General features: G+C 51.6%; 1 protein-coding gene across 1 annotated transcript; it reads left to right on the forward strand.

The window, feature by feature from the left end:
- Positions 1 to 560: 560 nt before the first annotated feature.
- Positions 561 to 22,126, forward strand: LOC130032356 (TRPM8 channel-associated factor 2-like). The gene is made up of 8 exons (XM_056123937.1): positions 561 to 597; positions 1,233 to 1,872; positions 14,059 to 15,041; positions 15,661 to 15,758; positions 16,985 to 17,198; positions 17,701 to 17,940; positions 20,698 to 21,035; positions 21,872 to 22,126. The coding sequence occupies exons 1-8, from the start codon at positions 561 to 563 to the stop codon at positions 22,124 to 22,126; spliced, it is 2,805 nt and encodes a 934-aa protein (XP_055979912.1).
- The last annotated feature ends 167 nt before the right edge of the window (positions 22,127 to 22,293 follow it).

The following is a 22,293-nucleotide window of genomic DNA, read 5'->3' on the forward strand; positions in this document are numbered from 1 at the left end:
CCGAGCTGGGGTCCAAGTCTCATCCGACACAGTGGAGTCTTGACAAGTCCCCAACTCTGAATCACAAGCAGCTTATATAGGGTTCCGTCAAGAAGCGGTTTATATGCTGGTCTATTTTTAACATTGGTCTATTACAACAGTGGTCAGCAATTAGACAGTAGGCACCAGTAACGGTTTGGGGTTCTTTCCAAGAAGGGTGCGGCCACCCCTCATGACTGACCAGATCCAACTGCCCAGTTTCTTATCTAGGTGAATTACTCAACTGGGAGTTTACCAGAAACTGCAAGTCCTGCTTTGGGGAAACAGGAACTGGGGCGTAGTTGAGATTTGATGTTAGCTGCATCCTGTCATGGCTTCTGAGGAGCCTGCTTTTGAGCCTCACAAAGGAACCTTTATTGCCCAGAGGGCTAAGTCCAGACAGCAAAGGGGTCAGAGAGCATCATCCATGAGTGGTGGTCTCCCAAACTGCTTTATGGCGCGTTTCTGCAAACTCCCTCTTCGGATTCACACTCAGTATTATGCCTCAGTAACACTGCGGATACACTTCAATTGTGGTGGCAATGACACCGGGACACCTGGGCAGCAAGGACATCTTAGGTAAGGGGCTACGATCACGTCCAGGGAGGTCAGGCAACGTCATTCACAGTAAGAAAAAGGGGGGATGGGGCTGGAGTGATAGCACAGCAGCTAGGGTGTTCAGCTTGCACGCGACCGACCCAGGTTCGATTCCCAGCATCCCATATGGTCCCCTGAGCACTGCCAGGGATAATTCCTGAGTGCAGAGCCAGGAGTGACCCCTGTGCATCGCTGGGTGTGACCCAAAATGCAAAAAAGTGGGGGAGGGGAAATCCCCTGAAATTAGCAGGGGTTCGTGTGCTTTTATTGATTTTGTCTGTTTGCTTGGTTCCTTTTGGAGGCACACCCAGTGATGCTCAGGGGTTACTCCTGGCTCTGCATACGGGAATTACTCTTGCCAGTGCTTGGGGGACCATATGGGATGCTGGAGATCGAACCTGGGTTGGCTGCATGCAAGGCAAACACCCTCTCCACTGTGCTATCTCTCCGGCCCCGTGGTTTTGTAGTTAACAGCACATACAAGCTATGACTCGCACATTGCCATGTGAAAGGGGGCGTAGCCTGGGGTGCTCCTTGCGCACTAGGGACCCGACGGGTGCTGGGCGTGTCGCAATTGTTCTTCGTGCTCTCTGAGACTCTTCCCTGCTCTCCTGCAGCTGCTCCAGCCATGGCAGCGACGACAACTCCTGCCGCTGCTTTCGAGGCTCTCAAGCACGGCGTAACCCACTGGGATGTCCCCAAAGACCCCGTCCCCTGCGAGCTGCTGCTCATCGGCGAGGCCGCCTTCCCGGTGATGGTGAACGACAAGGGCCAGGTGATCATCGCCGCCTCCATGTACGGCCGTGGACGCCTGGTGGTGGTGGCCCACGAGGGCTACCTGGTGGCCGCCAGCCTGTCCCCTTTCCTCCGCAACGCCGTGGATTGGCTCTGTCCCACGCCCGGCTCTCCCGTTGGCGTCCACCCGTCCCTGGAAGCGCTCACCAGCATCCTTCAGGGTGCTGGTACCCAGGCTCAGCTGGAGTCGGAACCAGGAGCGGCCCTGGGGGTTTACTGCATAGACGCCTACAGCGAGGGCCTGAGTGAGGAGCTGGTGCAGTTTGTGAAGCGCGGAGGGGGCTTGCTCATCGGGGGCCAGGCCTGGTACTGGGCAAGCCAGCACGGTGCCCACCAGGTGCTGTCCGCGTTCCCGGGGAACCAGGTGACTTGCGTGGCGGGAGTGTACTTCACCGACACCTACGGGGACACGGGCCGGTTCAAGGTCTCTAAGAATATCCCCAAGATCCCGCTGCATGTCAGGTGAGTGACTGTGGTCTGCTCAGCAGAGGGAGGGTGGTGCCTCTCCTGAGCGACCTGCCATCCTTGGCGTTTCTTTCTTTGTTTTGCTTCATGAACTATCGTTCGCCATGTTCCGGGCTCCCTCTTGGCTCTGTGCTCAGGAATCACTCCTGCCGGTGCTCAGGGCATCCGCTGTGGTGACAGGGATCAAAGCTGGGCCTTGTGTGCAAGGCAGGTGACCCCGTACTGTGTCTCTGGTCCAAACTGCAGTTCTAGGGGCTGGAGAGATAGCACAGCGGGCAGGGCGTTTGCCTTAGAAGCAGCCGACCCGGTTTCGATTCCCAGCATCCCATATGGTCCCCTGAGTACCGCCAGGAATAACCCCTGTGCATCGCTGGGTGTGACCCAAAAAAAGGCCAAAAAAAAAAACGCTGCAGTTCTAACATGTGGTATTAGGACCCACCTCGCATCAAAATCAGGCCGTTTGGGATTCACCGGGTTTCAGGAGGCACTGCATCCTCCCTGCTCTGCCGCAGGCCCCAAGCAGCAGTCAGGCTAGAAACGAGCTCAGTCACCAGCCTGCGCCCCATGTCTCATGCCGGTGACATGGAGAGAGAATGTCCAGCCCTCTTGGGCAAACAGGAATGTTTGTGTGAGATGTTCCGCAGGCCAGACTCCACGTGGCCAAGTCGAAGTGTGCCCACACTTGTATTCCAGGGGAGATTTAGGCCATCAAGGAAACAAACCGTTTCCTGTTCTAACAAGGAAAAGTCAGGCCAGCTAAACAGGAACAGCAGCTGGAGGGGTGTGGGGGCAGGAGAGGACTCTCACTGAGAGAGATCCGGGAAGGTTCAGAGTTGAGGGAATGCATGCAGGTTGAATGCTGGCGTTTCAAACACCAGGAGTTTATTTTATTTATTTATTTATTTATTTATTTATATCTTAATCTCATGGCAATTCAATTTTATTTTATTTTTTAAATTTTTATCAATGAAACACCATAAGGTACAGTTGTAGACATTACAGGTTTTTGTGCTTGGATTTCAGTTATACAATGATTGAGTACCCATCCCTCTACCAGTGCCCATTCTCCACCACCTATGATCCCAGTATCCCTCCCACCCCCCATCCCATCCTGCCTCTGTGGCAGGGTATTCCCTTTTGTTCTCTCTCTCCTCTTGGTTGCTGAGGTTTGCAAAAGAGGCATTGAGTGGCAATCATGTTTGTTCTTATAGTCTACTTTCAGCATGCTTCTCCCATCCTGGGAGGATCCTCACAACACCCTTCACTTGGTGTTCCCTTCTCTTTCTGAGCTGCCTTTTCCCCTCGCATGTGCGGCTGGCCTTCAAGCCATGGAGTGAAACTCCTTGTACTTATCTCGACTATTCTTGGATGTTAATCTCCTATTTTGTTACTTTATATTCCCCAGATGAATACAATCTTTCTGTCCCTCTCTCTCTGACTCATTTCACTTAGCATGATACTTTCCATGTAGTGCCATTTGTGTGTAAATTTCATGACTTCATCTTTCCTAACAGCTACATAGTACTCCATTGTATAGATGTACCAAAGTTTCTTTAACCTGTCAACTGTTCTTGGGCACTCGGGTTTTTTCCAGATTTTGACTATTGTGAACAGTGCAGCAATGAACATCGAAGTGCAGATGTCATTTCGACTATACTTTTTTTGCCTCTCCCGGATATATTCCCAGGAGTGGTATTGCTGGGTCAAATGGGAGCTCAATTTCTAATTTTTTGAGAATCATTCATACTGTTTTCCAAAAGGGCTGAACCAGTCAGCATTCCCACCAGCAGTCAAGCACCAGGAGTTTAACTCGGGGTGGGGGGGGGGGGGGCTAGAGAGCTAGTCCAGCACGTAGGATGCTGACCTTGCATGCAGCCAGCGTGGGTTTGATCCCCGGCATCCCATATGGCCTCCTGAGCTCCACCAGGAATAATTGCTGAGCGCAGAGTCAAGAGTAACCTCTGAGCATCGTCAGGTGTGAGCCACGAAACAAACAAAAAACCCTAAGCAGGGGACCCCGGAGCTGGAACCCCCAGCCCCCAGGAGAGAGGGTAGAGGTACCATAGTTCCGAGTTGCAGGTTGTGGGAGGGAGGGACACTGAGGTGGCCTTGGGGGTGGCGTGGGTGGAGCTTGTGGCCTCTGAGGCTGGTTCAGCAGGGCCTTGACGGCTCCTGTGGAAAGTTATTGCCGGCATCTGAAGTCTTGCAGAAGACACAGTGTGCCAGGGACTTGGACAGAGCGAGAGACACCATATCAGTTCCTTTTTTTCCTGCTGTCTGGATTTTAACTCCTCCATCTGAATCCACCAGCAGCCTGGGGGGAGGGAATCCAGTGGTGTAGACCCACAGCCACAGATCCAGCAGTGTAGATGCAGCCATACAGCATCCCAGAAAAATGGAGTTAGAGATGACCGCCAGCGTGGAAGGCTTCTCTGACCTTTAAGAAGCTGAAAGGAATTGAAACAAGAAACCAGAGTGATGGACATGTGTGAAAGAGGCGCCCAGGGCAGTGAGCTAAGGGACCGCCTGAAGCTGATGTCTGTGTGGGGCCTTCCAGAGTTTCTAAGATGCGATTGCTTGGAGTAACAGGCATGGAGTAGGGACCGGGAGGAGGTTTCTGAGAAAGGTTGGTCCCTGGAAAAATGGTAGCACTTTTTCCTTCTAAAGATAGGGACTCTCTCTCTTGCAAGTAGAACCCAAGCACCATTGTCACACCTAAGAAAAAATTAATAATTTCTTAACTTCATCATTCATTTTTATGGCTTAATATATATGTACATATGTTACTGTCACTGTCACTGTCCTCCCATTGTTCATCGATTTGCTCTAGCGGGCCCAGTAACATTGTGAGACTTGTTACTGTGTTTGGCATATCAAATACGTCACGGGGAGTTTGCCAGGCTTTGCCGTACATAGGTACATATATTGTAAAATATATGTACATATGTACATATATTTTAAAATATATTTTACACATACATATATTTTACATATATGTTATATACTATATATAACATTTGCTCGAGCGGGCCCAGTAACGTCTCCATTGGAGACTTTGTTGTTACTGTGTTTGGCATATCGAATACTCTCGGTAGCTTGCCAGGCTCTCTGAGAGGGGCGGAGGAATCGAACTCGGTTCGGCCATGTTGGCCACTTGTAAGGCAAACACCCTACCTGCTGTGCTATCGCTCCAGCCATCACTGTCATTGTCCTCCCATTATTCATCAATTTGCTCCAGCAGCCCCAGTAACATCTCCTTTGTGAACTTGTGACTGTGTTTGACATATCGAATATGTCACGGGTAGCTTGCCAGGCTTTGCCGTGCAGGCGAGATACTCTCGGTAGCTTGCTGGGCTCTCTGAGAAGGGCAGAGGAATCGAACCTTGGTCAGTGGGGTTGACCGCGTGGAAGGCAAATGCCCTACCCGCTGTGCTATCGCTCCAGCCCAACATATAGATAGATAGATAGATAGATAGACTGTTTGTTGAGTGCTTTACAGTGACTTACTTCCACATCCCTGTCTGCCTAGCAATCTTCCATGAACACTGCCCAGCCCTAAGTTCATTGATTCATTCATGGCTGAGAAACAGTAGCTTTGAAATTCTAGTGTTTCTTCTATTTAGAAGTTCAAAGAACTTCTATAGACACAATTCCTCTTCGTCAGCTGTTGGCTTAGATGACTTCGAGAAGGCCAAGCTTGATTTCTTCCTCCTTTTTTAAAACCTCGTTTCCAAAATATTGAATTATTTTGTGTTTACCCCCAGGTCACCAATACATAAGAATTTCTTTCAGTCTCATGACAAACTCAGAGATGCTCATGAAATTTTTTTTTTTGATTTTTTTTTTTTTTTTTTTTTTTTTAGTGAAACACCATGAGGTACAGTTGTAGATTTACAATTTTTGTGCTTAGGTTTCAATTATACAATGATCAGATACCTATCCCTCCACCAGTGCCCATTTTCCACCACCATGGATAACGTCCCCCCCACCCCCATCCCCCATCCCCCCCCTGCCTCTGTGGCAGGGCAATCCCCTGTGTTCTCTCTCTCCTTTTGGGTGTTGTGGTCTGCAAAAGAGGCATTGAGTGGCAAACATGTTCAGTCCATAGTCCACTTTCGACATGCATCTCCCCTCCCTCCTGGGAGGGACCACCAAACACCCTTTATTTGGTGTTCCCTTCTCTATCTGAGCTGCCCTTTCCTCTAGAATGCCCAATTGTCCACTAAGCTACGGAGTAATCCTCCTGGTGCTGATCTCAGCTATTCTTGGGTATTAATCTCCTATTTTGTTACTTTATATCCCCCAGATGAATGCAATCTTTCTATGTCTATCCCTCTCTTTCTGACTCATTTCGCTTAGCATGATACTTTCCATGTTGTACCACTTGTATGTAAATTTCATGACTTCATCTTTTCTAAGAGCTACATAGTACTCCATTGTGTAGATGTACCAAAGTTTCTTTAACCAGTCATCTGTTCTTGGGCACTCAGGTTTCTTCCAGTTTCTGGCTATTGTAAAGAGTGCTGCAATGAACAAACAAGTGCAGATGTCACTTCGACTATACATTTTTAAGATGAGCCGTGCCTGTCACCAAGAGCCTCTGCAGGGTGACCGTAGAACCTTTATTTTTTTTAATTAATTAATTAATTTATTTTGAATACCCATCCCTCCACCAGTGCCCATTTCCCACCACCACGGATCGCAGTATCCCTCCCACCCTCACCCTCCCCATCCATTCTGCCTTTGTGGCAGTGCATTCCCTTTTGTTTTCTCTCTCCTATTGGGTGTTGTGGTTTGTATAAGAGTTAAGCCTGATTTTCAGGGGGAAACGTTGGATGATTTACTTTCCATTTATCACTTTGTATATACGGAGATGTTGTGTGGCCGCGTAAGCTCTGCTCTTTTTGGGAACTGGTGCATTCTCCGGGAACTGTGGAGCCACCCAGCGGCCTTTCTTCTCTGCTGACTATAGAACCTTTAGAGCCAGCCCCGCAGACATCCAGGCTTTTCAGTGTAACAAGGTCTGTCTCATTGGTCTATGGCCCCAGACCCTGCACCAGTCATTTCTTCAAGGAGCCCTGGTCTCTTCTAGAGGGAAATGACATTTGGAAACCACCATCTCCCTGGTACCATCTTAGAGAATGAGTAGGTTCAGTATTGTTTCTAGGCCTTATGAGTATCCACAATTAGTGTGGATTTTGTTTTAAAAAAATTATTTTTGTTGTAATTCCTGTCCCCGCGCCTGGGTGCCCTCGCCGGGGCCCCTTGGAGGGGAGCGGGTTGAGCTTTCCTCCCCGCCCCGACCAGGGCTCCGGCAGCCAAAGACCTTCAGGACCAGCCACCACCATGCTCAGACCACTCTCCGCACACATGAAGGTACTGGCAGAGGGACAAAGTCACGCGTGTTCCAGGGCCGAGATCTCCAAGCCTACTCAGATTGGGGCCGGGCATCCTCCACCCAAAGCCTCCAAATTCCAGTAGGCGGGGGTCACACCCACCAACTGGCCCCCTGGCGCCGTGTAATCCCATCAACGGCCAAGACCCAGAGACTATAAAAACCACCTCCCGGAATAGCGCGGTCGCATTCACGACTGCGCGACATCTTATTATGACATCTTATTATCTCATTCTTACTTTGGACAAACTGGCAGGCTACCGAATGTAACCTGCCCACACGGCAGAGTCTGGCAAACTCCCCGTGGCGTACCCAATATGCCATATACCAGTAGCAATGATGGGTCTCATTCTCTTAAAGAACCTTGAATATAATCTCAGGGCTAGGATGAAGGAGACGTTACTGGGGCCTGCTCGAGGCAATCGACGAATTTTTATTGTGGCAGAGCCTGGAAAGCTCCCCGTGGAGTATTTGATATGCCAAAAACAGTAACACCAAGTCTCACAATGGAGACGCTACTGGTGCTGGCTCAAGCAAATCAATGAACAACAGGAAGACGGTGCTATACAGTGGTTTGCTCTGAGTTTGTTATTTATCTGGTTTAGGGACCAGAGCCAGTGGTGCTCAGGGCTTACTTCTAGTTCTGTGCTAAGGAATCACTTCTCGGGATGATCAAGGGACCAAATGTGGTGCCAGGGGTCAAACCTGGCAGGCCACATGCCAGGACCATATATCATACCAGGCCTTTTACTATCTCTCGGGTTCCTGAGTTTGACTGATACTTCAGACAGATGCACTGCTCCAAGCTTGTGCTTCATTTCAATGCTCGTCCATCTGCGCCAACTTTCTTCCCAGGATGAAAAGTCCCAATTCTAAAGTGCACTGCTCGGTGATTCATTTGCTTTTACTCATAATGCACACAAGATGGTTGTAAAATACAAGAAACTGTTTACCCTCAGAACAATCAAAGATGCCTTCAGTTCTCTTTATCCTTGTGTTATATTTTGTTTAATATCTTCAGTCAAATTGCCTTATAATAGAATAATACTTATCTTTGTGGCAATACCACCAACATGATGTTCATTTGGATGTTTCACTTTTGCTTTGTTGGAATTGCTTTCATAAATTAATTTATTTCATAATTATATAAAGTGATTATGTGGATCCAAAACCAAAGATTAAGAAGTCTGCCCTCTGTTTTTGTCTGCTTTATGAATTTTCTTCCTTTCTCTGTTCAAAAAAATTCTTATTCTATTATTCATTTATATAGAAAGACATACACATATATCAGTTTGCTTTTTGCATAGGGAAGTGACATACTATACGATTTTTTCCTTCACCTTTTCAATGTGATATTATTCCTTCACTATAGCACTATATTATTATATAAATAATATACAATATATTTTATTAAATTTTAGCGTGTAGATGCAGTATAATTCATTAAGTTAGATCTTTAGTCACTGTACATTTCTAATAGTTTGAAAATTTTCAGTGGTCTATTGCATATATACTGCACTAAATACCCGAGTGCTTGTTTGCACTGCATTCCTAGTCATGAAATTGACAGCTCATAGGGAGAATGGAAACAGTGCCCTGATAAAGATGGTTAAATTCACCTGTTTCAGAGTCAGTTCCTGGGAAATGACTGAAGGGCAGTTAGCCTCTGAAGGATGCTCTCTGGATGGGTTTACACTATCCATCCTTCTTGCATATCTCCCTGGCCACTATGGCATCTTCTTCCAGAAGACCCTCAGACATGAGGAATTGGGAAAAATGGGCTCGAAGGCAAACATTTAGCAAGAGGCATTTTAATAGGATTTTTCACTCGTAAGTGATATACTGGGAAGAAGCTACATATTTATCAACATTGCTTTGGTGATTAGGTTGTATTATGCAGTTTAGACTGAAGAACAATTTTTCAACCATTAAAAGTCACATATTCAAGAGGTACTTACAGGAAATAGGAAAATGATCATGATCTAATAGACAAAAGTTGAGAAATAAAACTCTGTTCTAAATGATACCGATGATCATATGCTTAGGGGGATATGTCAGTATATTCAGCCCTGTTCCATTGGTCTACAGCTCTGCCTTTGTTCCAGTACCATGCTGTTTTAAGTATTACTGCTTTGTAATAGAGCTTGAAGTTAGGGAGGTTGATTCCTCCCATTTTCTTTTTCCCAAGAATTGCTTTTGCAATTCATGGGGGATTATTGTTCCATATAAATTTCAGGAGTGTTTGCTCCATTTCTTTGAAGAATGTCATGGATATCCTTATAGGGATCACATTGAATATGTACCGTGCTTTGGGATGTATTGCCATTTTGACAATGTTAATTCTGCCGATCCATGAACAGGGGACATTTTTCCATTTCTTCATGTCCCCTTGCATAACTGAAAACCAAGTACAAAAATTTAATAAGTCTATAACTGTACCTCATAGTGTTTCACTAATAATAAATAAATAAATAAATAAATAATACCGAGCTTATGGGCTAGAGTGATAGCACGGCGAGTAAAGCGTTTGCCTTCCACATGGCCAACCCAGGTTGTATTCCTCCGCCCCACTCAGAGAGCCCGGCAAGCTATTGAGAGTACCCTGCTCGCACAGCAAAGCCTGGCAAGCTTCCCGTGGCATATTTGATATGCCAAAAACAGTAACAAGTCTCACAATGGAGACATTCCTGGTGCCCGCTCAAGCAAATCGATGAACAACTCGACTACAGTGCTATTGAGCTTATGAAAATAATGTCCATATAGGTAAAGGTAAAGGTAAAGGCCCTCCCGTAGATCGTCAATTTGCTCGAGCGGGCCCAGTAACGTCTCCATTGGAGACTTTGTTGTTACTGTGTCTGGCATATCGAATACTCTCGGTAGCTTGCCGGGCTCTCCGAGAGGGGCGGAGGAATCGAACTCGGGTCGGCCATGTTGGCCGCTTGTAAGGCGAACGCCCTACCCGCTGTGCTATCGCTCCAGCCCTATGTCCATATAGGTGGACTATAAAGCGCTTGGAAAAATAAGAACCCTTGAGTTTTTCCTCAGGACTTGAAAAACCAGTTTATTCCCCTTATTCAGTTTCAACTCAAAACAGCCTCCTGGATGCTTCTCCTGTAGGGACCCCTGGAAACAAGGATCCCCTTTCCACTGCCACCGTCCCTCGCTGGAAACTCCCCCCATGACTCTCCAGGGAAAGCCCCAGTGATTATGTCCTGTTACCACCTCCCCACATGCTCACTCTAGTGCCTCTCTAGATCTGTGACTTCCAACCTTATACCTGCAGAACCACTTCTAAACTATTAAAGTAGAAACAAAACCTGCTTATTTTTTTTTTGTTGTTTTGGTTTTGGTTTTGTTTTGTTTTGCTGCCTCACCTGGCTGTGCTCAGAGCTTTCTCTAGGCTCTGTGTTCAGGGATCACTCTTGGTGGGGCTCAGGGGACTCTATAGGATGCTGGATTTCAAAACCAGTGAGCTGTGTGCAAGGCAAGCCCCCTACCTGCTGTACAATCACTCCAAGCCATTCTCTGTAATAAGAATATTTACCAACATATGATAGTACTAGTCTCCTGTCCCCGCGCTTGGCTGTCCTCACCAGGGCCCCTTGGAGGGGGAAGGGTTGAGTTTCTCCCCTGCCCGCCCTCGAGCAGAGCCCCAGCAGTCTGAGGACCTCTGGAGCCAGCCACGGCCATGCTGGGACTACTCTCCACACATCCAGACGGGCCTCACGCATGAAAGAACTGTCAGAGGAGCCCAGGCGGGAACCCAGGCATGCGGGGCCTGGGGCTGAGGTCTCCAAGCCTACTCGGATTGGGACTGGGCCTTCTCCACCCAGACCCCCCATCTTCCAGTAGGTAGGTGTCACACCCACGAGCTATCACCAGTGCCAGGTTGTTCCCATCAACGGCCAAGACACAGAGACTATAAAACCCAGCTCCCGACATCTTATTATCTTATTTTTCCTTTGGAGAACCTGGCAGGCCACCAAAAGTATCCTGCCCGCATGGCAGAGTCTGGCAAACTTCCTGTGTCGTATTCAATATGGCAAATACCAGTAACAAAGATGGGTCTCATTCTCCTAATCCTTAAAGAGCATTGAAATAGCTCTTTTAAAATCTCAGGGCTAGGAAGGAGACATTACTGGTGCCTGCTCGAGGAAATCGACAAACAACAGGATGATCGTGATCGTGATTGTGATGATAATACTGCTATATGGACACGCGTGGGTATCATGTGTTCCGAGGCAATGACTTTTCATGCACTGACAAGGAATTTCTGTGGGCAGCACCAGTGCCTGAGTAACACTGATCAAAACACCTGGAGTATAGAGCTGAGTAGAAAACATCCAGACCCATTCCAAGACAAAGGGTGACCTAGTATTGTGATGAATCGCCCAACAGACAACTTCGTGACGAGACTCACAGAGGGGCTGGTCTCAGATGTCTCCTGCCTGAACTGAGCTGGGGCTGACCAGCATTGTCAGATCTCAGCTCCAGGAATGCGCTGACAAGCAGCCAACGCCCTCAATGCTGTCCCTTCCCTCAGATCGGGTTCAAAGTGTCCTGTCAACCCATCTTGGTCAAAAGCTCCTGGACCCACTGAGCAGGTTCTGTTCTTTCAAATTGCTGTGGAAGGCTCTGCAGTTCCTGGAGGGAGGAACTGCCCCATCTGGCTAGGGGAGAGGCCACCTCTAAAAATCACCAGAAGGGGGCTGGAGTGATAGCACAGCTGGTAGGGGGTTTGCCTTGCACGCAGCCGACCCGGGTTCGATTCCTAGCATCCCATATGTTCCCCTGATCATCGCCAGGAGTAATTCCTGAGTGCATGAGCCAGGAATAACCCCTGTGCATCGCCGGTTGTGACCCAAAAAGCAAAAAATAAAAAAATAAAAAATAAATAAAAATCAGCAGAAGGGCCTCAAGGGATGTCTTATCCCCAAGGAGAAGCACACCTGTGTTTGTGCACCGCACGGAGGCATTGCGGTAACTGGGATGTAAAATCCAACTGCAAGGCTCCTGCTGCCCTCTGACCACAGTTCAGACATGCCCGCAGAAAGCATTAACCTCAAATTATTATCTCCTTCACAGTTCAGACGTGCCCGCAGAAAGCATTAACCTCAAATTATTATCTCCTTCCACATAGATGTGGGAATGCAGCCTTCAAGACCTTGAACATTAGTCTTTACAGCCGTTAAAGGGTGACCATCTTTCAGAAGAGGAGCAAATAAATCAAAGAGATAACATCAAAACGCCTGAGTTCTTTAAGTTTGTGGGTTATTGGCCCTTGGCTGGTAGGAGTGATAACAACACAATCTTCTAAAGAAACCGTGTTGAAACCAAAAGACATACACTGCATTTTCACAACAGGATGATAACTAAGGATGTCAACAAGATCTGCAAACTCCTGTGTTCCATGCAGTGTTCCAACAGGCAAGATCTGGAAACAACCCAGGTGTCCCAACAGCAAATGAGTGGATCAATGTGTGGTATATTTATATAGTGAGATATTACTCAGCAATGGAAAAACAGAGTATCTCACTGCAACGTGGATGGAATTAGATGGAATCAAGCTGAGTGAAATGAGTCAGAAGGAGAAGGGCAAGTATACCAGCCGATCCCACTCAGAGATAGTATATAAAGGAACCAAGCCAGGGAACAGACGGTGTCTAGTGAAAACTCGTTGTTAGGGTCAGAGGTCAGCTGAGACAACCTAAGAATGAGAGGAGGAAGGAAGGAAGGCACCTATAGAATGTGGTTGGTTACTGGCTCCCGGCTGGTGTGGGACCCATGTAACCTTCACTCTCTTGAACTCATCAATAAATTTCGTCTTAAATCTAGTATGAGTACAATGAAGACTTCCAGAGTTGAAGGCTATGTCATTTAAACCAGTGGTATGTTGTATTATTTAAAAAGACATAGAGGGTGTTGGAGCGATAGCACCTAGGGTAGGGCATTTGCCTTGCACGCGACCAATCCGGGTTCAATTTCTAGCATCCCATATCATCCCCTGAGCACTGCCAGGAGTAATTCCTGAGTGCAGAGCCAGGAGTAACCTCTGTGCATTGCCAGGTGTGACCCAAAAACCAAAAACATTTTTAAAAAATGAAATAAATAAAAAATAAAAAGACACAGGGGTTGGGGCCAGAGCTGTAGCCAAAGGAGGTTAGCACATCCTTGGCATGTATGAGGCTCCATGGTTGACCCTGGCACCGCTCAGGGCAGGACCCATCACGATTGATGGATGGAGAGATGACATGGATTGAATCAGACACTTGGGCATTCCTGTCTGAGAGGAATTCCCAGACTGAGCCTTTGGAGAATGTAGGTTTTGAGGTGTGACAAACCAGCCAGCTCACTCTTAGGTGGTGGTGGTGGTTTTCTTTTTTCCAAATCCATCCAAGGCCTCCTGGGGTACACACAGAGCCCCGTAATTACCGGAAGGTGCTGTGGGCAGTGGCACTGTAGCACTGCACTGTCCTCCTGTTCTTCATTGATTGGCCCAGTAACATTGTGAGACTTGTTACTGTGTTTGGCACATCGAATTCCTCACGGGTAGCTTGCCAAGCTTTTCCAGGCAAGTGAGATACTCTCAGTAGCTTGTCGGGCTCTCTGAGAGGGGTGGAGGAATTGAACTCCGGTGTGGGCAGTGGCATCAACACCTTTTCACCTCACCCTGGGGTCGGGAAGACCATGGACCAGGCAGGCCCTGCGCAATTTCAGCCCTCAGGCTGGAGACCCCTGGCTCTTTGCTAACCGACTGTGACCCCTTTTGTCCCTTGTGTCCCTTGCAGGTGTGGGGAGGACACGAGGCAGGACCAGCAGCAGCTCCTGAAAGGGATCTCGGAACTGGACATCAAGACCGGGGAGTTGCCGTCCAGGCTGCTGGTGCACGGGGCGCTGGCCTTCCCCCTGGGCATGGACCCCTCGCTGGGCTGCTTCCTGGCAGGCGCCCGCTACGGCAAGGGCCGGGTGGTCCTGGCTGCCCACGAGAGCCTCCTCTCCGCCCCCAAGTTGGGGACCTTCCTGCTCAATGCCGTGCACTGGCTGGCCGGGGGCCCCGCGGGCCGAGTGGGGGTGAACCCCAACCTGAAGGGCCTGTGTGCCCTGCTGGACGGCAGTGGCCTGCAGTGCAGCCTGGAGTCCCAGCTGACCGACCAGCTGCAGGTCTACTGCTGTGAGGCCTACAGCGACGCGGAGGCCGGGCCCTTGCGCGAGTTCGTGGCCGAGGGCGGTGGCCTGCTGATGGGGGGCCAGGCCTGGTGGTGGGCCTCACAGAACCCCGGTCGCCCCGCCCTGGCTCGTTTCCCGGGAAACCGCCTCCTCAATGGCTTGGGCCTCAGCATCACAGCCCGGACCCTGCAACCAGACTGTTTCCCTGCGGCCACGCCTGAGATGCTCGGGTACCACTTCCGCCAGGCCCTGGCGGCCTTTCTGCAGCAGCTGAAACAGGGCCGCGGCTGCGTGGACCAGAGGAGGCTGGCCAAGCTGGGCAGCGACGGGGCCGCCTTCCTGAGCATCCCAGCGCGGGGCATCCCCGCCTACGCCTCCGTGCACCGCCTCCTGCTCAAGACTTTGCCTCTGGCAGGCCTCCCGGCCGTCAGCAAGAAGAACCCGGTGGCCGCTGGCTCCCTGGAGGCTGCCATGCTCAGCCTGGCCACCGAGCTGGCGCGATCGGGGACTGACTGCACCCAGCTGGCCGCGGGGCTGGGCGGCTGCGCTTGCGCGGACCCCGCAGAGCGGACCATCACCGTGCAGGTGGACGCCTGCAACCCAGGTGTGCAGCGCGCAGAGGGGCTGACGGGGTCCCCCTGGGTGGGGTGTCCCCACGCCCCAGGCAGTAGGGGTAGGGGCCAGAGAGAGGGTGAGGCAGGGAGGGCTCCCTCTCGCCTTGCACACGGCCCACCTGGGTGCAGTGTCCAGCTTCTGACCTAGGGGCTACCCCAAGGCCATCAGGAGGAGTCCCCGGAGTGCAGAACCAGGAGTAAGCTTGAGACCCAGAGCTGGAATGATAGCACAGCGGGTAGAATGTTTGCCTTGCATGCGGCCCACCCAGGTTCGATTCCCAGCATCCCATATGGTCCCCTAAACACCGCCAGGAGTAATTCCTGAGCCAGGAGTAACCCCTGTGCATCGCTGGGTGTGGCCCAAAAATCAGGGAAAGGAAGGAAGGAAGGAAGGAAGGAAGGAAGGAAGGAAGGAAGGAAGGAAGGAAGGAAGGAAGAAAGAAAGTACCTGAATCCCAAGGTGTGGCCCCAAAACCAAACAAAGAAGGAAGTTGGGGTGGAGGGTCAGCTTGGATGGCCAGAAGTGAGTGTACAGGGAAGGGGATTGGGAGCAGGTGTGTTTGGGGGGAGGGGGAATGAGGGACTGAGCCTCCCTGTGCTGATTTCCAGGCCCAGGGGAACGCTGGATGAGCACCGGCCGCTACCTGCTGAACGGGAAGAACGTGGAGTTCTCGCTGCCGGACTCCGCTAGTTCTGCTGGGCTGAAGGTGAGGCCCCAGCCCCGTGCTCAGCCCCCTCCAGGCTCAGAGCCACTCGCTGGCCCCCAGCAGCATAGGATGGGTCCGCGGCCCCCTGGATGGGTGCTGGAGGGTTTTCTGTGAAGTGGGTGATGAGGCCTAACACTGGCCATTCTCAGTGCCCTGTGCGAGGTCCAGTGGCATGTGTGGGGTGTGGGAGGGGGCCAAGGCAGAAGAACGCAGAAACAAAGATGCCAAGGAGGGACTGGAGCAATAGTACAGCCGGTAGACTGTTTACCATGCATGCGGCCGACCCGATTTGATCCCCGGCATCCCATATGGTCCCCCAAGCATTGGCAGGAGTAATTCTTGAGTGTGGCCAGGAGGAGCTCCTGAGCATCAGTGGGTGTGACCCCCCCCCCCCCTTGCAGAAAAGGAAAAAAAAACATGCTAAGGAAAGGAGGGATAGGAAGGAGAAGAGGAAGTCATGGGCAGAGAACAGGGGTCTCGGCTCCTCTGTAGTGTAGAGGTGACATGTCTGTGCACTGTGGCCCAAACAGTTCAACTTCAAACTAACTGTCAGGGAGTCCGGCTGGTGGCTGGAAGGGATTGTGGGCTGAGTGCTGGAGAGCCTGGCAGTGGGAACCAGGTATGCCTGGGAATAGGGACCTCTATCCCGGCGTCTGAATGAAAGGGGTTACTGCCTTGGAGGAAGCAGCTGAGTCTCGGGGCTCCTATGAACTAGCCAGGCCCAAGCCTTTGGGGTAGGGAGCGGTGATGTTCCTGGCTGGGAGCTGGGGCACCCAGGGGCACCCAGGGACACCCACACCTGCCCCCAGGTCCCTGTAGCCATACCTCCTCCTGTCATCCCCCAAATTGGGCCAGAAGTCCGTTTCCTCCTCCCTTGTCCTGGGGGTTCACTTCCTACTCACTGGGGTCTCTTTCCTGCCCCCTAGCGTCTTCCCTGAGAATTGCAGGACCCCAGCCAGACAGCCCAGGGACTCCCCAAACACACGGGGAGGCATCCTCTCACCTTGGCTTGGACCCACTCCCTCCTCCGGGCACCCCGTGGCACCCCTGTGGCTCATCACAGCGTGGCCCCCCGCTCAGGTCTCTGAGGGTGCCTGGCCTTGCTCCCACGGGGGGAGCCTGGACTTTGTCTCAGCCTCCATCCACACATTCCCACCCTCAGCCCCTCAGACCTGCAGGGCTCTGTTCTCCCACACACAGGGGGACCCTGGGAACTTTCCCTCCAGGTTCTCATCGGCTGCCACACGGACGACCTGAGCGATGCCCACCAGCTAGCCCGGGCCCCGGTGGTCACTCACCAGTGCTGCGTGGACCAAGCCACAGAGTCCGTGTTCTGTCTCTGGGGGGGTCTGATCTATGTCATCGTGCCCAAGGGCAGCCAACTGGGGCCCGTGTCCCTCACCATCACCGGCTCCGTGCCTGCTCCCTACTACAGGCTGGGTGAGTGTGGGGACCGAGGGGCTGTGTGAGCTACGGCTGGAGAGGATGGGGAGAACTGTGGGGTTGGGCCCGCAGGAGATGGGAGACCCCATGCCCCATCCCCTGTGCCTCATGTCCAGTGTCTTCTCCCTGCATCCTGCATCCTGTGTCCAGTGGAGACTTGGGGACCAAAGAGGGAAGACCTGAGACCCTTGTTGATAGTTGTTCATTCTGTGTTTGCCCGCCCCTCGCAGCCCCCAGCATTTTCTGCCACCAGGGAGCTGTGGATATAGAGAGACATTTTCCATCTTGTTTCTTGACTCCCCCAGGGCGCACAGGTCGCTGTCCATCATGCACAGACTGCCTGGCAGTAGTGTGGGTTTATTGCTGGGGCTGCAGTGCTCTCGGTGCCGGGGTGCCGGGGGCGTGCAATTCAGGGCATAACTTAGGGCGGGTGCTCGCTCAGTCAAGGCTCCCTCCCGGTGCTATTGGCCCCCGGCCCCGCTCTGGTCACTGTTCCCAGGTAAAACGTCCCTGGCGGAGTGGCGGCACAGTGTCCAGCACAGCCCGGCCCCCTGGGGGGAGCTGGCCACGGACAACATCATCCTGACGGTGCCCACCGCGGACCTCCGGACCCTGGAGGACCCTGAGCCCCTGCTGCGCCTCTGGGACGAGATAATGCTGGCCATCGCCAAGCTGGCTGCCCAGCCCTTCCCTTTCCACTGCCCCGAGCGGATCGTGGCCGACGTGCAGATCTCGGCAGGTATGTGACTGGGACAGGGGGCTGCCTGGGGCAGAGTGGGAGGGGTTGCCTCTTAAGGCCCACGGTGCGCTTTTTGGGTCACACCTGGCAATGCACAGGGGTTCCTTCTGGCTCTTCACTCAGGAATTACTCCTGGCGGTGCTCAAGGGATCATGTGGGATGCTAGGGATCAAACCCGGGTCAGCCACATGCAAGGCAAATTCTCTACCCACTGTGCTGTCGCTCCAGACCCAAGGTTCACAGTGTGCGGTAGTCAAGTTGGCAGTAAAGCCATGTGGTGGGGGAGGAGACAGGGGAGAGACACAGCCTTGATGGGGATGACAATGTGTTCCCATGTGCATGGTGAGGAGAGTCGGGTGAGCTCATGGGTAGGGATGGGCAGGGACATCTCAGAATCAGTGGCCTGAGCAAACACAAGGAGGCTCGCACTGATCCGGATGAGGAAACGAAATGTCATAAAGGGGGGATGCCTAGACCATTCTTGACCCCAGAGCTTAGGGAAGGACAGAGGAAATCAATGGGGGAGGAAGAAGATGAAAAGGGGGAAGGGGGTGGGAGGAAACAGGTCAGGGCATTGGTTACCTGATGATGTGGATAGTTCCACAACCAGAGCACAGACTCTACAACACTGAAACCATGAGAGCAAGCTGCAGCTACCGAACTTTGTAAAGTGCTTGTCAAGGTGGTGGGAGTGGAGAGCAGGGGGCAGGTGGGAGTGGGGGAGGGGGATGAAGTAAGGGAACACAGGTGGAGGGAAGTTGACACTGATGGTGGGATTGGTGTTGAAATATATGCCGAAAATTCACCTAGTCGCAGTTCTTTCATTAATTACAAAATTATTTTTATGAAAAGCAAACAAAAGGAATGTTGGCCTTGGGAGTTCTCAGAGGCAAGGGGCATTGCTTCCAGGAGAGGCTGAAACAGAAATATTTCCTTCCGGGTGATGTTGCTTGTCTGTGGTCACTGTCACTGTCCTCCCGTTGTTCATCGATTTGCTCGAGCAGGCCCAGTAACATTTCCATTCCACTTGTTACTGTGTTTGGCATATCGAATACGTCACAGGGAGCTTGCCAGGCTTTGCAATGCAGACGAAATATTCTCGCTACCTTGCCGGGCTCTCCGAGAGTGGCGGAGAAATCGAACCTGGGTTGGTCAGGTTGGCTTCATGCAAGACAAACGCCCTACCCGCTGGGCTATCTGTGGTATGTGGACGAATATTGAGGAGAGAATGCGAGATATCAGCGTTGGGGGTGGCAGAGATTACCTATGATTACCCTTGACCCTAAAATGTAGAAATGAGAATGATAGGGAAAGAAGGGGGGCTGTAAAAAGAGATAAACAGGGGGTAACAGGAGGGGGCAGAAGCCTTGGGCACAGCTAGGGGTGTGGAGGAATTGTATGTGTTTAAGTCTGAGCCACCAAACCAACCTTTCTGCAAGCACTCAATCCAGAAGACAGCAACCAGACTTCAAAATGTGCCTGTCACAGAGACAGGTTGGGCCTCGGAGGGATCCCGGGAACCCTGGGACAGGCCTAATGCTGGATCATTGTGTGCCTGAAACTCAATATGAATTTGTTAATCATGGTGCCTTAATATTTTCTTGAAATTTCTCAGTGAACTATTTTTTCCTAGCACACATCACAGGCATCAGTGGCAAGGGAGTAAAGAGGTTTCTGTTGAGTGTTTTGGGGGAGAGAACATCTAGAGAGGTGTAAGGACTCTGGAAAATTCCTCCAGACCTGTTTGCTTGGTGGTGGTTGTTTTTCCTTCTGGCTTTTGAACTACACCTGCTGGTGCTGAGGGCTTACTCCTGGTTCTGCAGTCAAGCATCACTCCTGGTGGGGCTTAGGGAACCACACGGGATCACGGTTATGGTCCTCCCATTGTTCATCGATTTGCTCGAGCAGGCCCAGTAATGTCTCCATCGTGAGACTTGTTGTTACTGTGTTTGGCATATCAAATACATCATGGGTAGCTTGCCATGTGGACGAGATACTCTCGGTAGTTTGCCGGGCTCTCCAAGAGGGGTGGAGGAATCGAACTCAGGTGGGCCATGTTGGCTGCGTGCAAGGCAAACGCCCTACCCCCTGTGCTATCACTCCAGCCCGGGATGCCAGGTATAAAACGTAGGGTGGCCACCTATAAAGCAAGCACTGTACTGTGTCTCTGTCCCTAAACCTGTTTCCTTATGCTTAATAAAGGATGAGGTTCACAGCTGGAGCTACAGTATAGCAGGTAGGATGTTTGCCTCGAAGGCGGCCAAAGAGGTCCCCTAAGTATCACGAGGAGTAATTCCTGAGTGTAGAGCCAGGAGTAATTCCTATGCATCACTGGGTGTGATCAAAAAAAAGAAAGAAAGAAAAAAGAAAGAAAGGAGGAGGTTCATTCTCCTTGTGAAACACAGGGAGAATATAAATCAGGACAGCAGTCATGGGAGAAGGCAAGAGGTTCTTCTAGCCTGGAGGGAGTCAGGTCCCAGCCTGGGACATCCGGGGAAGACCTGCACACAAGAGAAACCCATAGAACTTGTGTCCAGTGATACAGGGAGGAGCGCTGGGCTTAGGCGACAGTGCTGGAGACCAGGAGAAGAAGCACAGTGGGCAGGGGTCCACTCCCTGGCATGTGGGTGTGGGCCCCACCAAGTGGGGGACCATGGTTCTCTCCTCTCCTTGGAGATTCTGGGATTGTGGAAGGTCTCAGAGAGGGAGCCGGAATTGGGATTAAGGTTGACCTCCACTTTCCCCACCGCACCCCAGGCTGGATGCACTCCGGGTACCCCATCATGTGCCACGTGGAGTCGGTGCAGGACCTGCTGAGTATCGAGAGCATCCGTAGCCAGGGCCTCTGGGGGCTCATCCACGAGCTGGGTCACAACCAGCAACAGGACGGGTGGGAGTTCCCACCGCACACCACGGAAGCCACATGCAACCTCTGGTCAGTCTACGTGCACGAGACGGTGCTGAGCATCCCCCGGGCTCAGGCCCACCCTGACCTGAGTGCTGTGGAACGAGACAAGAGGATCAGAGAGCACCTGGGCAAGGGGGCGCCCCTGGAGAACTGGAGCATGTGGACAGCTCTGGAGACCTACCTGCAGGTACCGCACAGATTGCGGGGGGCATCCTCTACCCGGTAGCACCCCAGAGACCAGGAGCCCCTTCACGGGCCCTGCCAGCATAAACCCCTCATCCCATCTCCCTGGACTCGGGATGCCAATGCTATAAGGTGCGGAAAGGATCTCCCGTTCCGTTTGCTCCCCAGTTTTCTGATGGTGCACAGAGGAAATGAGAAGTGTTACAGGGGAAAACCTCACTGGGAGAACAGAGGGCTGTGATAAGGCAGGAGGGGAAACTCGAAGTCAGCCCTGCCAATGGGGGTCGGCACTTGCCTTGTATGTGTGAGGACCCTGGGATCGGTTGCTGCCGCTTCATGGGGAGCCCCAGTGCCACATTGGGAGTAGTGCTCAAGTCCCACCACATATGACCAAGCGCGCCACCCCCACCCCAAGGAGAGAAAGGATGGGAGCTGGAGTGATAGTATAGCAGGAGGGCGCTTGCCTTGCATGCAGTAGACCCAGGTTCGATACCCACACCCTATATGGTCCCCTGAGCTCTGTCAAGGGTAATTCTTGAGTAGAGAGCTAGGACTTAGCCCTGAGCATTGCTAGGTGAGACCCAGAAACTGAGAAAGAAAGAAGGAAAGAAAGAAAGAGAGAGAGAGAGAAAGAAAGAAAGAAAGAAAGAAAGAAAGAAAGAAAGAAAGGTGGAGGAGAAGGAAGGAGGGAGGGAGGAGGGAGGGAGGAGGAAAAGAAGGAAGGGAAGTGAAAACCATCTAGACACATACACACACACACACACACACGTATGCATGCACACTGCAGCCACTACCACAACTTCTGCATCCCCTTCCTCACTTTCCTGTTTGTCTCCCCAGCTCCAGGAGGCCTTTGGGTGGGAGCCGTTCAGTCAGCTCTTCGCAGAGTACCAGACCCTCTCAGGCCTCCCCAACACCAACACCGGCCGGATGAATCTGTGGGTGAAGAAGTTCTCTGAGAAAGTGCAGAAGAACCTGGTCCCTTTCTTTGAGACCTGGGGCTGGCCCATGCAGCCGGATGTGGCCAAGAGCCTGGCCCATCTGCCTCCGTGGCAGGACCACCCCATGAGGACCTACGTGTGTGCTGAGGAGTAAAGGCCATGCAGGATGTGCTGCGAGCGCAGTGGCCAGCAGCAGCCCCATGTCCGTGGCCTTTTGTTCTTGAGCCGGGACCCTGCACCCTAGCGTGTTTTCTGGATGGCAGCCAGGGGCCAGAGACAAAATGAAACCAGCCCTCGCAGGAAGATGACCCTTGATGCTAT

This window comes from Sorex fumeus, unplaced genomic scaffold, assembly GCF_029834395.1.
Source record: "Sorex fumeus unplaced genomic scaffold, SorFum_2.1 ptg000048l, whole genome shotgun sequence".
Taxonomy (NCBI): domain Eukaryota; kingdom Metazoa; phylum Chordata; class Mammalia; order Eulipotyphla; family Soricidae; genus Sorex; species Sorex fumeus.

Excerpts from the sequence above, each read along its gene's own strand:
- LOC130032356 (XM_056123937.1), top strand. The coding sequence starts at position 561 with ATGACACCGGGACACCTGGGCAGCAAGGACATCTTAG. Across the intron at positions 15,042-15,660 it reads GGTGGACGCCTGCAACCCAG|GCCCAGGGGAACGCTGGATG; the intron begins GTGTGCAGCGCG and ends GCTGATTTCCAG. Across the intron at positions 17,199-17,700 it reads TGCTCCCTACTACAGGCTGG|GTAAAACGTCCCTGGCGGAG; the intron begins GTGAGTGTGGGG and ends CACTGTTCCCAG.